This window comes from Typopeltis vanoorti, chromosome 4 (assembly GCF_054136105.1).
Source record: "Typopeltis vanoorti isolate ZY-2024b chromosome 4, IOZ_Tvanoo_1.0, whole genome shotgun sequence".
NCBI lineage: Eukaryota > Metazoa > Arthropoda > Arachnida > Uropygi > Thelyphonidae > Typopeltis > Typopeltis vanoorti.
The window spans coordinates 22,109,699-22,121,913 of NC_143552.1; the positions used below are offsets into that span (position 1 = coordinate 22,109,699).

The window sequence follows — 12,215 nt, forward strand, 5'->3', positions numbered from 1 at the left end:
AAAAATAATCCATCGCAGCAAGTTTAAATACGAAAGATTATTCAAAGAATCTTCAGCAGCTCTAAAAAACGTTCCTAACCTCAACAAATTTGGGTGCATGAAACTGCCCCAAATTTGGGAGACTTTCATTATGAGAACTTCAGCCCAACGGCCAAGACTACCAAATTAGCCCGCAAGAGGGCACCATTAGGACTTTAGGAACAAAATTAGTGTCTTAATTTCTTCCTCATTTGCTTTGTTAGTTCCTGTAGTGCACATACCATATCTTTATGTTCCTGAAGATGACAATGTGACATTGTCGAAATATAGAAGTGATTCATTAAAGTTATCTTTAATTAATTTACTTTATATGCGTTGTTAATTCCGTAAATTAATTACCAGTTAAATTTTGTAATCTAGTATGTAGACTCACATACTAGCAGTAAGTCATCTTTTACCTTTTTTTAATGTTTTTTTACCATTTCCTGCTATTTACACTTTTTTCCATCAGTCCCCTAAAAAGTGTAAAAAAGGGGTTTTACTGTATTATTATATGTTCAGAATCCAAATAAATCACTGACTCAAGACCAAAATACAAAATAAATACATTTAATATAACAAAAACAATATATATACACTTCAAACAAATATTACATAACTAACTTCAAATTAACACCTTTTAAAAATAAACTTAACTTAAGACTAGACTAAACACTTTGTTTGCACAATGACAAAATGTTCATAGTCAGTTTCTTTCTTTGTGAAGACCCTTCTCCGAAGACATATGACTTTATTCTTCATTTTCACAGGATGTTTTTTTTATCACTCATGTAGTGATAAAATTTTTTTATCACACATTAAATCTTCCTGACTCAATTCTGTCTCTTTTTAGTAGAAATAATAGTTAGATCTGGTGTCCTTAATACAGATGAAACTTCCTAATCAGAGTTTTCTCAAACATTCCTTTAGAACGTAAATAGCAAATTCTTCTTTTATTCACTAAATGCTTATTAACAGTCTTAATTCTTCCAATTAAAAAAAAAACTTACAGTTCTATGATTTCCTTTTCGGAATCTCCTATAAATTTTCCAATTAGAGACCTTAGAGACCTTCGAGAATGTCTTCAAAAAACGCAAACACTTAATATTTTAAATTACAATAAATTTGTTTAAAATAACACAACTATTCAAATCGGGTAAGTACATCAATTTTTAACTACTTTACATATCCTTTTTGACAAAACAATTTCAATAACGGGCACATCGCAAGTGCCGATAATGCGTGTTATGAAACTAAAACTAATAAACATACTAACATAAACAATACGTAAAAATATTCAGAATTTTAAATTATGATTATATTTACATCAGTTTCATCTTTCTCTGAAAATTTTTTTTGTAAAAAATTTTTTTAAAATATTTAACCTATATCTAATCAAAATTTTAATGCTTATTCCTTGATCTTAAAAAATAATGTGATTCCTGCTGATCATTATTTATACTTTCGGAATCACTAGTTTCAGAATCATCTGATGCTAGAGATAATTCGGAATTTTCTTCTTCCAATTTACTATACTTACAAATTTCATTTCTATACCTTTCAAATATTTTATTTAAACTATTTGAATTACGCTCTAAATCTACAGAATCATCACCATCAGAATCAAATTCTACAGGTGTCTGAGATTCTACAAGTTGAGATTCTTTATCCTTACAACTAAATTAGAGGTATTTTCACATTCCTCTGGCTTACTTAACTCTTTATTAACTAACCTATGATATTCTGCTACTATTTCATCCATGTTAGAGTCAATTTGATTATCATCACTCTTACATTGTACATTATCTGAATTATGTACCCTGAGATTTCTAAAATTTCCTGCATTAGGTTTTGTTTTATCCAAATTTAATTTTCTCCTTTGCTGCATATTTGAATTATGAGCTTTAAAACGATACCCTTTCCTACTATTTGATTGTGAATGAGATGCACAATTACTACTAGGAAAACAACGCTCATCTTTCAATATTCTATTCATGTTGTCTCCTAATATAACTAAATTTTTACTCCCCAAAAAGTACTTTTTTAACCTATCGGGATGTACATTTATAATTTTACTAGGATTTTTGACATCTTGAATCCTAAAATTCACAGGAGAAAATTTGTCTAAAATTCTATATGGACCTAAAGCTTTCCTTCCTAATTTCCCAACTCTTTTTATACTTGATTTATCATTTAACAATACTAAATCTCCTAGTGAAAATGACTTATACTTTCTAAAACGATTTATATACTGCCTAGTTTTCTGAGAACTTAATTAAATTATTTCACCTACTAATCTGTGAGTAGTGGAAAATTTATCTACTACTGTTTCCAGATACTCATTTATGTCATTGTATCCTGTATTAGGAATGACTGAAACAAGTTCATTAGGAAAAATTGGATCAAAGCCATATAAAGTAAAAGATGGTTTTTCTTTGATAGCAGAATGAAAAGCAGATCTACATGCAAATAATGTTGGAGAAATATGTATGTCCCAATCATTCATTTTAGTGTTTGCTAGATTGGAAAGTATTTGCTTTATATTCTTATTCAGCCTTTCACACATACCATTACACTGTGGGTGGTAAGGTGTAGTAAAAATCTTCCGTTGAGTTGAGTAATTTACATAACTGTAACAATAGTTCAGATGTGAAATTTGCTCCTTGATCTGAAAGTAAGGTCATTGACACTGCTTCAGGAAATCTAGTTAACATGTCTATGACTACTAGAATATACCTATCGCCTTTTTTGTAATTGGCAGTGGACCTACCACGTCAATAGCAACAGCCTGAAAAAGGTCTAGTTGGGATTGGAAATGGTTGTAATGGAGCATTTCCTCTGAAAGGGGATCTTATTTGACACTTATGGCATGATTTGACATATGTGAGTATGTCACTCTTCATACCTTTCCAGATATAACAATCCTTTATTCTTTCCCAAGTTCTAGAAAATCCTTGGTGTCCTGCCAAGTCTGAATCATGGAAAGTGTACATAATCCAAGGAATCATTTGAGTCGGTGCCAATATTTTCACTTTCAACCTTCCATCTTCCATTTGTCTAGATAAGAGTAACCCATCTTTATCTAAATACAAGTTTTCCAGGTTTAAAAATGTATGCGGTTGAGTTCCACTCTTCAATACTGCTTCATAGATAGTTTTAAGTATGGGATCATCTTTCTGAGCTTGGGCAATCTTTTTTTTTTTTTTTTCCCTAAATTTGTGAACTAGGTTCCTTATTCTTTCAAGTCTCAATATTAAACACTTGATGATTATAATTAGTGTCTTGAAAAACTTCAGGAGACTGCTCTAATTTTCCTTTGTCACCTGATTTCCTGTCCAAACAGTATTCTAGTCCACAGAAGGACACTGTATTATCAACAAAATTACGTGCAAAACAATGACATTTCAGAAAATCAATTCCAAATATTACTTGTACATTTGGATTAGATGATTCTGGAAGAACTATTAATGGATGACAAACTTTCAATGGAAAATAAGGAATTGAGATAAAAACATTGATTTGTTTATCAGCAGAAATTTCTGATTCAAATATTCCCTTTAATTTAATTGAATAACTCAAAATTGAAATGTCATTTGGAATTAGAGATTTAATTCTGTTAAACAAACTATAAGAAATGAGTGTAATACGTGCACCTGTGTCAAGTAAGATTTCACAAGGCACATCTTCAATAAATCCTTGTAGAACTGTCAAAGGATTACATCCATTAGCATAAGGAGCTAATGCTACATTAAACTCTCTTTTAGGGTTGGAGCTGTCTTTAGCTTTACCCATGTCTAGTGAGTAGTTTGACATTTCTGTCCTTACCAGTATGATATTGGAATAATAACTATTTCCAGATTTTTCTTTATTTTCTGATTTCTTATGTTGAAAACAAGATTTATCTCTAACATAACAGTCGTTAGCAAAATGACCCAGTTTATTGCATTTAAAGCGTTTTGGAACATATCTCCTATGAGATGCTTTATTCCTGTCAATACCATTAGATTTACAAGATAAAGATTGATTATCTTTAGGATTATTGTACCTTGTTAAATCAGATATCATCTTAAATAGAAGTTCCTGTCCTTTTCCTACTGGTCTCTGTTGTCTTTCTATTTCTTCAATAAGAAATGTTTTCAGTTCATCAAATTTTTCTAAATCATGTATTTGTATCTTCGAAATAGATTCTGGAACATTTTCAGTGAAATTCACATTAGGTCTCCTTAGACTGTTTCTTTTTATTAGCACCTTATAATTTATGAAACTTTCCTTTTCTCACTTTATCTGTAGCCACTGTGTTTGGAGAATGAGTTTCATTATACTGAGAAAAGTTCACCTGTTTATTGTTTGAGGAATGAATTATATCTCTAAGTCTCTCTTCCCTTTCCTTAACAATTTCAAAACGCTGTTCAAGATTTTTAACCTTTTTCTTGTATGCTGTTTTTTTCAAATTATCTCTGAGGCCATGCCTAAATTGATTAAAAAGCAACCATTCTAAAGAGGATTTCTCTTCAGGTGAAACATTGAATTTATGAGCAATGCTCCAAAGTCTATGATAGTATTCCGAAACATACTACCTATTACCTTGAATGCACTGATGAATTTTCCAAATGTTAGGCCCTAATTCTCTTACACTTCAAAATTCTGATATTAGCAAACCTTTAAATGTTGCATAACTGTCAGTGTCTCTTAGTAAAGGAGATGTGTTTAAGAATGTTTTGTCTTTGCACAACAATTTATTACGAAGTATAATCAACAAATGAAAATCTGACCATTTTCCTAAATCTCTAATTTTTTCTGCATATTTAAAAAATGTTTCTATGCTTTCATTACTATCGCCTGAGAAAGAAGGTATTACTAAAGTTGGATTAATTAACCTAAAAAATTTCTCATCTTTAACTGAAGAAACTTCACTACTAGAATTGCTATCTCCTGTAGCCATTTTACTTGAGTCAAGATTTACTTTCTGGATTCTAAAAATAAGTTAAGTCATAACCAATCCTGTTGTTGACTGCGCCATTGTTAATAATTAGTGGATTTTTATATAGAGGATATTCATAGTTATTATCATAATATTAATGCTACCATGGAGATGATCTCTGTTTCTAACAATTATTTTTTTAATTCCGAATGTACCTATATATTATTATATGCACAAAAGGTTCACTCCATTTGTGCAATGACCTCTTTTTTACTATTCCTTTCAGAATCCAAATAAATCACTGACTCAAGACCAAAATACAAAATAAATACATTTAATATAACAAAAACAATATATATGCACTTCAAACAAATATTACGTAACTAACTTCAAATTAATTGGATCCAAGGCCTTTTAAAAATAAACTTAACTTAAGACTAGACTAAACACTTTTTTTGCACAATGACAAAATGTTCATAGTCAGTTTCTCTCTCTGTGAAGGCCCTTCTCCGAAGACATATGACTTTATTCTTCATTTTCACAGGATCCTTTTTTTATGACTCATGTAGCACACATTAAATCTTTCTGACTCAATTCTGTCTCTTTTTAGTAGAAATAATAGTTAGATCCGGCGTCCTTAATACAGATGAAACTTCCTAATCAGAGTTTTCTCGAACATTCCTTTAGAACATAAATAGCAAATTGTTTTTTTATTTGCTAAATGCTTATTGACAGTCTTAACTCTTCCAATTAAAAAAAACTTGCAGTTCTACGATTTCCTTTTCGGAATCTCCTATTAATCTTCCAATTAGTGTTTCCTCCATTATTCCTTTTAAAACGCCCTATAGCAATATTTCCCTTTTATTTATCAATACTTATTCCACTTTGAAACTTAATAGTTCCACGATTCCTTTTTCGGAATGTACTATTAATTTTCTTTCGACTGTCACATAAAAAACTCAAGTTTCTCTGAATCTAAATATTTGCTGGCCTGTGTTCTAAATTCCTCTTGTTATATCCTGATTTGTTATGAGATTTTCTCTATGATGATTATTTCTATTTCCGAGTGTTTTTATTTATATGCACAAGGGTTCAATTCTGATTGGTGCAATGACTTTTAACTGTTTCTTTAAGAATCCGAAAAATCACGGACTCAAGACCAAATACAAAATATACACGTTCAATAAAACAAAAACAATATATACACTTCAAATAAAATTGCACAACTAACTACAAAATTAACTGGATCCAAGGCCTTTTAAAATAAACTTATACTTTAGAGATCACCCATTCTCTGACTCATTCTATTACTGGTTTGTTTAACATATACTTAATCGCGTCTACTAGACTAAACACCTTGTTTACACAATAACAAATATTCATAGTCAGTTTCTTTGTTAAGGCCTTTTTTCGAAGATATAAGATTCTCTTCTTCTTTTTCCATAGAATCCTTTCTCATCACCCTTATGTAGCACACATTATTCCTCCTGACTCTTAAATAAGATATTCTGAATTCACCGAAGTACAGGTATTCTTACCTCATGCAGTTCAATTTTTGTTAATTTTTGTACCTGCAAAAAAATCTTCTTCTACTGCTTTATCTAAGTTGCTAAATTCCATCTCCTTTCAGATAGATCCGGTGTTCTTAAAACAGATGAAATTTTCAATCGCCGTTTCCTCAAACAGGCCTACACAACATATGGGCCGCAAGCCGCATGTAGCCCGCAATGCTATTCATTTTGGCCCGTCTGCCTGATTGAATTATTTAATTATATGAGGGAATATGAAATTAGACGATTTTTTCCAGCTTTGAATTAAATTTTTATTAAGACTCTGCATATTAAGAACGGCCACTTCAAACATGATACCAAACTTTGATAAAATAGTGGCAACAAAGAAATGCAATGTGTCACATTGTGACATTCTGAATATCACAATGTGACATTCAGTCACTGATATTTCACTGAGAATAAGTGTGATATTCTCAGTGAAATTATTAGTAAACTTTGTGTTTATGTTTAAGTGGTTTTTATTGAGAAATTTTGCAGCTATATCTGTTTGTAAATAATTTTGATTATAATTTTAATTGTAACTCTCTAAAAAAATGTAAATATGCATATTAATTAGTATTTACTGTAGAACTACTAACAAATTTACTTAAGTTTATCTGCAGTGGACAAGTCTAAGATTCTAGGTCCAGAGTGATTTGGCCCTTGGTCAGGTGGTCCAAGTTGGGTTTGGCCCTCAAAGATAATCAAGTTGTGCTGGTCTGCTATAGAACGTCAATTGCAATATTTTCTTTTATTTACCAATACTTATTTACAGTCCTAACTCCTGCACTTTAAAGGCTCGCAGTTCTACAATTCCTTTTTCATAATCTTCTATTAATATGTCCCTGACTGTCACATAAAAACTTAATTTCCTAACAACAAAAGTTTGCCGGCCTGCGTTCTTAAACTAATTAGCTCTCTTTTGTTTTTCCTCTGTTACTTCCATACCAAATGCCCCTTTGTTGTTTTTGTTATCTCGATACTCTGAACACTCTCTCTGTCAGCTGTCAATCACCCATCAAACTCCTCGGCAAGCATGCACACTCAATGAAAGTGGCAAGCAAGAAATGTTATGTATAATGGCTGACGTGTCGTCTCCGTTAGCGTTACGAGAATGTCTTTGCAAAACACAGCACTTAATAATTTTAAACCACAATAAAATTTCTAAAAGTAACACAACTACCCAAATCCAGTAAGTACATACATTTTTTTAAATGCTTCACATTTCATTTTGACAAAATACCATCAATAACGTGTACATTGCAAGTGCCGACAATTCGTATTATGAAACCAAAACTAATAATGTACTAATATAAACAATTAAAAAACAGTCATAATTTAAAATTATGAATATTTTTACACTGGTATTTTGTTGTAGATCAACAACTTCTTATAATACATTGAATATTCATTTTTATTCAGAAATAGATATTTTTTTACTGTCTGTTGTTTCCGAAGATTAGAAAAAAAATGTCTCTATACCGTTAAAAAACTTTGCAACTTCAACAGATGCTATACTGCACAAGCAAAAGAAAAAACAATTAGCATTTATCTCCTAACATCCACTTTCAAATTTTCAGTTCCAGAAAATGTGTAACAGCTGTTTGTAATACAGCCATCAGATGCAGAAAGTGCTCAACTCATGACAAGGTGACAACATTCACTTGGATTGGTTGACACAATAACCAATCACAGCCGGTGCTGGGTGAGCTCAGAATGTTAGCTCACCCAGTCTCGCCTTCTCAGTGGTTTAAAAATACTAAAACGCTAAGAATTTGACCCGCTGCGCCCTCTTTACATCTTTTTGAAAGGCTGAAAGGTGTATGCATTTTGAAAGCACACCCGAGCTATTAACGCGAACATGAAGCAATGTTTACGCGTCGAAAAGTGCCCTCTTCATGAAGCACTAATGCTTTATTACCCTCGTGAAGAGGACAATGAAGCATTAGAATATTGTGTTCAATTTTAGGAATCGCGTGAAGTCTGCAAATAATTGGGGGAGTCTTTAACGGGAATAAATGCAAAAATTTAATATCTGTGATACTGATAATTCGTGGATGAGCACCGTGCACCTAGCACACCTGGAATATTCACCCCTGTTGAGGTCGTTGGTGATGGTAAATATTTCAGCATCTCTGCCTGTTAGATCTGTAGCAGGCAGACTCAAATTTGATTCGAGGAGGAAAGCTAGTTGGTGTAGTGTTGGTGATGTCGTCTCTTGGGAGGCTGATTTTGCTGTTAGGGAAGTGGGACTGGAGAAAATCAGTTTTTAAGGAGAGGAAATTAAAGAGCTCAGAGTGGTTGGTGGCATTAGGGGAGCAATAGAGACAACAAATGAATTTGACTGGGTGGGGAAGAGAGGTTTGGTACTGGAGGTGGTATTGGATACTATTAAGGTTGGACTTGATGCTATGAATGTGTTAGTGAGGTTATTGAGGGACTTAAATTGGAGAATTGTGAGTATATTGTCATGGTTATTAAGGGACAATTGGAGAATTGTGAGTGTATTGCCATGGTTATTAAAGGACTTAAATTGGAAAATTGTGAGTGTATTGCCAAGGTATGATAGTAGAGAGCTGAATTGAACAGTAGTGATTCCAGATGGCATGGTAGCCAAAATGTGCAAGAAGAGAGGACTTGAGTTTGTAGATGTATGAGATAAATTTGAAGATATGCAAGAGCTGTATGCTACATTCTGCATTTCAGTAAGAGTGGTAGTGTGAAGTTGGTAAATTGTTGATGAGAGGAGAAGAGGATGTAGCCATTCAGGGAAATGAAAACTAGGATTGGGACTGTGAGTGTAAAATAATTGGAGTGAGGTATTGGACAAAGGAAGACAAGATGGAAATGCAAGGAGAGCAGTGAGATGAGAGCAATGATAGCAGCAGGGTCAAAAGACTTAAGTGATGGGGTAAGGAATTGCAGGAAGGAAAGGGCAAAGCTACTGTTCTTATAATCCATTGCATGGAGTATTTGGACTAATGGTGCAAAGTTTGTGGCCTTGATACAATTAGTCAGTCCATAAATCATTGGTGTTAGTGAAACTTACTTAATGGAGGATGATATGCTCACAGTAGAATGTGATGTTTATAGCATCCTTTAAAAAAAGATAGAAGATTTTAAAAAGGAGGTGAGGTTATTACTGATGATTTCAGAAGAGTTGTGTTCTCTCAATGTGGAACATGAAGAAAGCTGTAATGATAATAGCTTTGAAGCCATTTGGCATGAGGTTCAGGTTAGCACAAAATTTAGATATTTAGTGGGATGTTGCTGTTGAACTTGGAATGCAAAGGAAGATGATTCAGAAGTATTCAGACAGATGAGACTGGTGAGCAACAGGAGGGGTGATAATAATTGATGACTGTAACTATGGCAGCATTGATTGAAAGTTGGTAAAATCATGTGTGAGTAAGGAGAATTCCTTGAGCTACTTAGGAACAGCTATCTTATGCAACATGTAATTGAAGAAACATTTGGGTCTCAAGTGTTTGATTTCTAATATCCTCTCATATAGTGATAATAGAAGATGTCACCATGATGCTACTAGTTGGGAAGAAGGTTATATGGTTTTGATATAACCTTGAGGGAATGGCTAGGTAGGTACGAGCTTCACAGAAGCTTGTACCAGAATTACTGTGCAGGAAACTATGATTAATTAAGGAAAAAATTTATGATGTGCAGTGGCTTAATCAAGGGAGAGAAATCAGATCAGCAGTATCTGGGACTTGGTCTAGAATCAATTACTTATGGCAATGTCATATTGTATTCCTAAGGTTCTGAGGATAAATAAAGTAGGAAGAAAATGGATGAATCATGAAATAATGCAGGGACTTTTGAGAAAGAGGATGCTATGGAGGAGATATAAAGAACAGGGTACACCTCAGTAACTTGAGGAATATAAGTTGGGCTAGGAAGATGATGAGTATAGTAAGGAAAGAGAAACTGACATATGAAAAGAAAGAAGAAAGGGCAAATATGTAAGACTTTAGTTGCTGGAAATGGAACATGAGTCCATCTGCTGAAGATATAGTGAAAATGTTATTTCATTATTGTAATTCATGTAGGGAGGTTAAGAGTGGTGTTGAATATCAGTAGAAAAGAGGAAAAAAAAAAGACTGACAGTTCAAGAATGGGAAGTGTTTAGCATGCATTATTAACATCAAGCAACCTTGATGTTAATAATGCTGGGGGACTGGATAGGATATTGCCATGTATGGGACAGGAATGTGCAAAAAAGGTGGCAGTGTCCAAGTCACTGGGACTGCTAGCTCTTTTGCACATTCCTGTAGTATACATGGTCATATCCCATCCAATCCTACAGCCTTAGTTCAACAGAAGTTGGGCAACAGGAGCAATCCCAGAAGAGTGGAAAGCGCCTCTGCTTAAGGGAGAATCCATGTCAGTAGTATAAAACTAGAAGTCGATGTGTATCTCAAGTGTAGTGATGAAGGTATTAGAGAGATTGCTTAGAGACAGAACCTGGATTGATGGAATGTTAATTTAATTTAAAAAAAAAAAAAATCATGTTTCGGGATAACTGTCAATGAAGGAAGTGCATTGTAGGAATGAGTAGGGAATCCATTGATGGTGAGTGAATTTAGGGAGGGCTGAAAAGAATGACTTGTAGCATTTTCTTTTTAAGTAGAATTGTATAGTCTGATTGCTAAGAGCATAAGAATTCAGTATTATAGTTATGAAGATAAAAATGCCATTTTATTACTAATGTTAAGTATTTATATTTTTGTAGTACAAAAGGGATGTTCGAATATCTGGAAGTTCGGAAGAAAACTTCAGAATTTTACCATTGGTGGCTAGAGATTATGTAGAATCATTACACCAAAATTCAAAGTCTACATTATTGTATGGGAAGAATAATGTTCTTGTCCAACCTGTAAGTATTTTTATTCATTTCAAAAATTGGATTGTTCAAACTTTTTCTGTAAAAGAAATTATTTTCAAGTTTCATTTCTTTGCTTGAAATAAAGTAGTAATAACCTGAACTGCTTGGAGAAGTACCCTGATAAGTGCTGTAGAATGTGTATTGATAGAAACAGTGATATGAGAGATGAAAGATAAGTGTTGTCTGAAAAGCTGATTATATTGACTTCATTTTTTAATTATGTTTTTATGAGTGTTTGCTTGATTGTTTTCTAAGTTTGCTTGTGTAGTTAAATGAAGGGGTGAACAAAGTACTTATTATATTATATGTATTGTTTGGTATGGCACTCATGCAAAATAATAACAAGCAAATTCAACATTAAGGATTTTGTTCCCTGTAATATATATGTCAAATGCATTCACTGGAGTGAAAGATTTGTGGTAGAAGATTAAGACCTGTGAATGCATGTGTATGAATTGTTCTGAAAGTGAGTGCTTGAAGTGTGGGGAGAGCAAAATGTGACAGTGGAGAGTTGAATGACAAAAGGTAGGAAAGGGCAAATGGGAAAGTCAGTAAGATTATTGTTTTAAGTGAAGTGGTAAAGAAGGTGAATGTGGTATGAGTGATAGCATGAATGAAATGGTGGACGATGAGGAGAATGACCAGATGATGGAGGGGGGGGGGAGACTGTGCATTTAAATGGAGGAATTCACAGGTCAAGACAGAATCAGATAGAATTGTTGAAGAAATGTTAGCTAAGTGGTATGGCAGAAAAGTGAAAGAAGGAAAGGCAAGGGAAGAAAAATAATAGAGTATGAAAGTGCAAAAGTAAGATGAGAGTTTTATA

The 12,215-nt window shown here is 33.1% G+C and overlaps 1 protein-coding gene across 10 annotated transcripts in view; it reads left to right on the forward strand.

Moving 5' to 3' along the window:
* The window catches only part of LOC150107158 (small G protein signaling modulator 1-like), a 568,327-nt gene that overhangs the window by 130,773 nt on the left and 425,339 nt on the right, over positions 1–12,215 (forward strand). For all 10 annotated transcript variants that reach the window (XM_090391669.1, XM_090391666.1, XM_090391674.1 and 7 more), the window contains one exon: positions 11,237–11,380. In XM_090391669.1, the coding sequence (XP_090247795.1) occupies positions 11,237–11,380 (144 nt within the window). The remainder of the gene's footprint in view (positions 1–11,236; positions 11,381–12,215) is intronic.